General features: G+C 45.0%; 1 protein-coding gene across 1 annotated transcript; it reads right to left on the reverse strand.

The window, feature by feature from the left end:
• Positions 1-1450: 1450 nt before the first annotated feature.
• On the reverse strand, positions 1451-2256 carry KCTD21 (potassium channel tetramerization domain containing 21; the record flags this gene model as incomplete). Its single annotated transcript, XM_081326504.1, has 1 exon — positions 1451-2256. Exon 1 carries the CDS (start codon positions 2231-2233, stop codon positions 1451-1453), a length of 783 nt encoding a protein of 260 aa, XP_081182630.1. The 5' UTR covers positions 2234-2256.
• Between the last annotated feature and the right edge of the window lie 542 nt (positions 2257-2798).

Raw genomic sequence — 2798 nt, forward strand, 5'->3', positions numbered from 1 at the left:
CACGGCCCTTGCAGCATTTCCCATGGCCACGTGGTCAACGTTCCACATGCTTGGCAACTGACTCATATTTATGACGGTCGCAGTATCCCAGGGTCATGTGATCACCTTTTGAGACATTCTGACAAGCAAAGTGTCAAAGTGTGCATAGTTTTATTGCGCTGAGGTAACCCCGGAGTGAACACAGTAAACAATGGTTTGTATTAAATGGTGATTTATCTTACACTATCTACAATATCAAACACCAGGAACAATATACATACACATGTTAATACAGCAGGAGCCAACAAACCACAATTACAGCAGGAAACGGATGCGAGAGAACACATCAGCAGAGTCTTCCCTTTATACAAGGTTCTTAAAGAGACACAGACCCTGCTGGGTCATTCCCATCATTACATTATATCTTACATCTTACATTACATAAGCTGTTGGCTGTTTAATCAATACCTTGACACAAAGTCAAGGGGGAAGTGGATTTGCTTAACAAATAATTCATTTAACAACTGCAGTGATTCACTTAATGGCTGTGGAAAAAACGGTCATAAAATGGGCCGTTTAACAACTGCCGTGCTTAGCAAAGGAAATTTGGGGCTCAATTGTGGTCGTAAATCAAGGACTACCTGTAGTTTTTAATTTAAATTGTATTGTGAATTCTGGTTTGCTATCCCGAGCATCTTCTGGGAGACTCGTGACCATCAAAATATTTAACAAATAATTAAGAAATACATCTGTTTTCAAGTGAAAACCTTCTGAATTCAAAACACTTCTCTTGCCAAAGCTAACACGGGCACACAAGAATACGGGCAGAATTCTTACGACCATATCTGAGCCTCAAATTTCTGCTGCTAAGCAAAGCAGTTGTTAAACGCTCCATTTTACGATCTTTCTTGCTATAGTTGTTAAGTGAATCGCTAAATTAGAAACACGGCTGTTAAGTGAATCCGGCTTCCTCATTGACTTTGCTAGTCAGAAGGTTGCAAAAGGAGATCACATGACCCCCGGGACACTGCGACTGTCATAAATACGAGTCAGTTGCCAAGCGGCTGAATTTTGATCATGTGACCATGGGGATGCTACAATGGTCGTGTGAAAAACGGCCATAAGTCACTTTTTTCCCCCAGTGCTGTTGAAACTTTGAACGGCCACTAAGCGAATCGTTATAAGTTGAGGACTACCTGTAAGTGGGCTTCCTTCATGAATGTCTCCTGAAGGTGAATCACCAATTTCTATGGGGCAAGAGGCCTACCTAATTCCCACACAAAAATCCAACACATTCCTGTTTGCAGTTTTAGCAAATCCGGGTTAGTCTTTTAAGTGGAAAACTAGCCTGACCTCCAGTTAGAACTAAGGTCTGGATTAGAACATGATTTGCAAAGTCAGCTCCAGGCTGTGGCTTGTGACACGACGCAACGACGCAACGAGAGATGGCCGGCTGCCGAAGGAGTTCTGCCTATTTGTAACGAATCAGCCGTATAATCTTATTATTCATAAAATCGGCAGTGTGTGGATGAGAGGAGTCCACGCAAAAGCCATCGCTCATGGCGATCTTCAGCACTTCCTCCACAAAGACCTGGAAACTGTTAATTTGCTTCTTGGTGGGCAGGACCCACAACCTCTTTAAGTTCTGCCTGGTGTATTCCTCTTCGGGGAGACCTTCCACGCTGGCCACCCAGTCCAAGGTGACATGATAGGGGTCTTCTAAGTAGCTACAGATGGAGGCCAGGTTGCCATTGAAACAGTAGTAAAGTTTGGAACCCAGATGTTTGAGGAACAAACTGGAGGTGCTGAAGATGTGGGCGCTGAACACCTCCATGTTAGAAGAGGACAAGCTGTAGATCTGAGGAGCTTCCCGGACAGTGAAATGAACGATTTGTGTCCTCTGATCCAAGGTGATGTTGAGCATCGCGTTCTTCTCGGTTTTAGAGAGCTCCACTTCCTTCTCTTGTAGAGCCTCAATGAGCGGTTGGACCTGGTAAAAGTCCGCTTCCCGTCGAAGCAGGCCCATTTCTTGGAAGTCCTCAGGAAGGTCCAAGTGAGAAGTTCTCAAGAAGTTGAGGATGTAGCGGAACACTTTGCCGTCTCGGTCAATGAAGCAGTGGCCTTGGCTGTCTCTTTTGGTGGGCATCTTCCCGCTGAACATGGCGCCCAGCATGGAGTCTGGAAAGCTGGTCAAAGTGGAGAGGGACGTCGTGTAGAGCTTCCCGCCAACGTTCAGCGTTATGGGTTCTGACATGGCTGGAAACGAAGCAGATCTAGGAGAAGGAAGGGAGGGAGGGAAGAAAGAAGGAAGGAAGGCAAGTGAGCAAGCAAGAGGGAAGGAAGGAAGGAAGGAAGGAAGGAAGGAAGGAAGGAAGGAAGGAAGGAAGGAAGGAAAGGAAGGAGAGAAAGCAGGCAGGAAAGAAAAGAAAGAGAAAGGAAGGAAGGAAATAAAGAAAGAAGAAAAAGAAAGAAAGAAAGAAAGAAAGAGAAAGAAAGAAAGAAGAAAGAAAGAAAGAAAGAAAGAAAGAAAGAAAGAAAGAAAGAGAAGAAAGAAAGATCAAATTATATTAATTCATTTTTTTGCAGGGAGAGGAAAACCCCCGAATGCACTCCAGGTCGTCCTTGACTTACGACAACATTGGGACTGGAATTTCTGTTGCTAAGCAAGGTGCTTGTTAATTGAGTCACGCCCAGTTTTAAGCTGCCCCACGTGGCAGCCGACATTTGCAGCCTTCCAGAGCCACAAAATGGCTATTTGCGACCCTCCCAAAAGCAAAGTCAAGGGGGAGCCACATTCACTCAACCACCGCGCCCCTAAC

This window comes from Vipera berus (genome assembly GCF_964194415.1).
Source record: "Vipera berus genome assembly, chromosome: 4".
Classification (NCBI taxonomy): Eukaryota; Metazoa; Chordata; class Lepidosauria; order Squamata; family Viperidae; genus Vipera; species Vipera berus.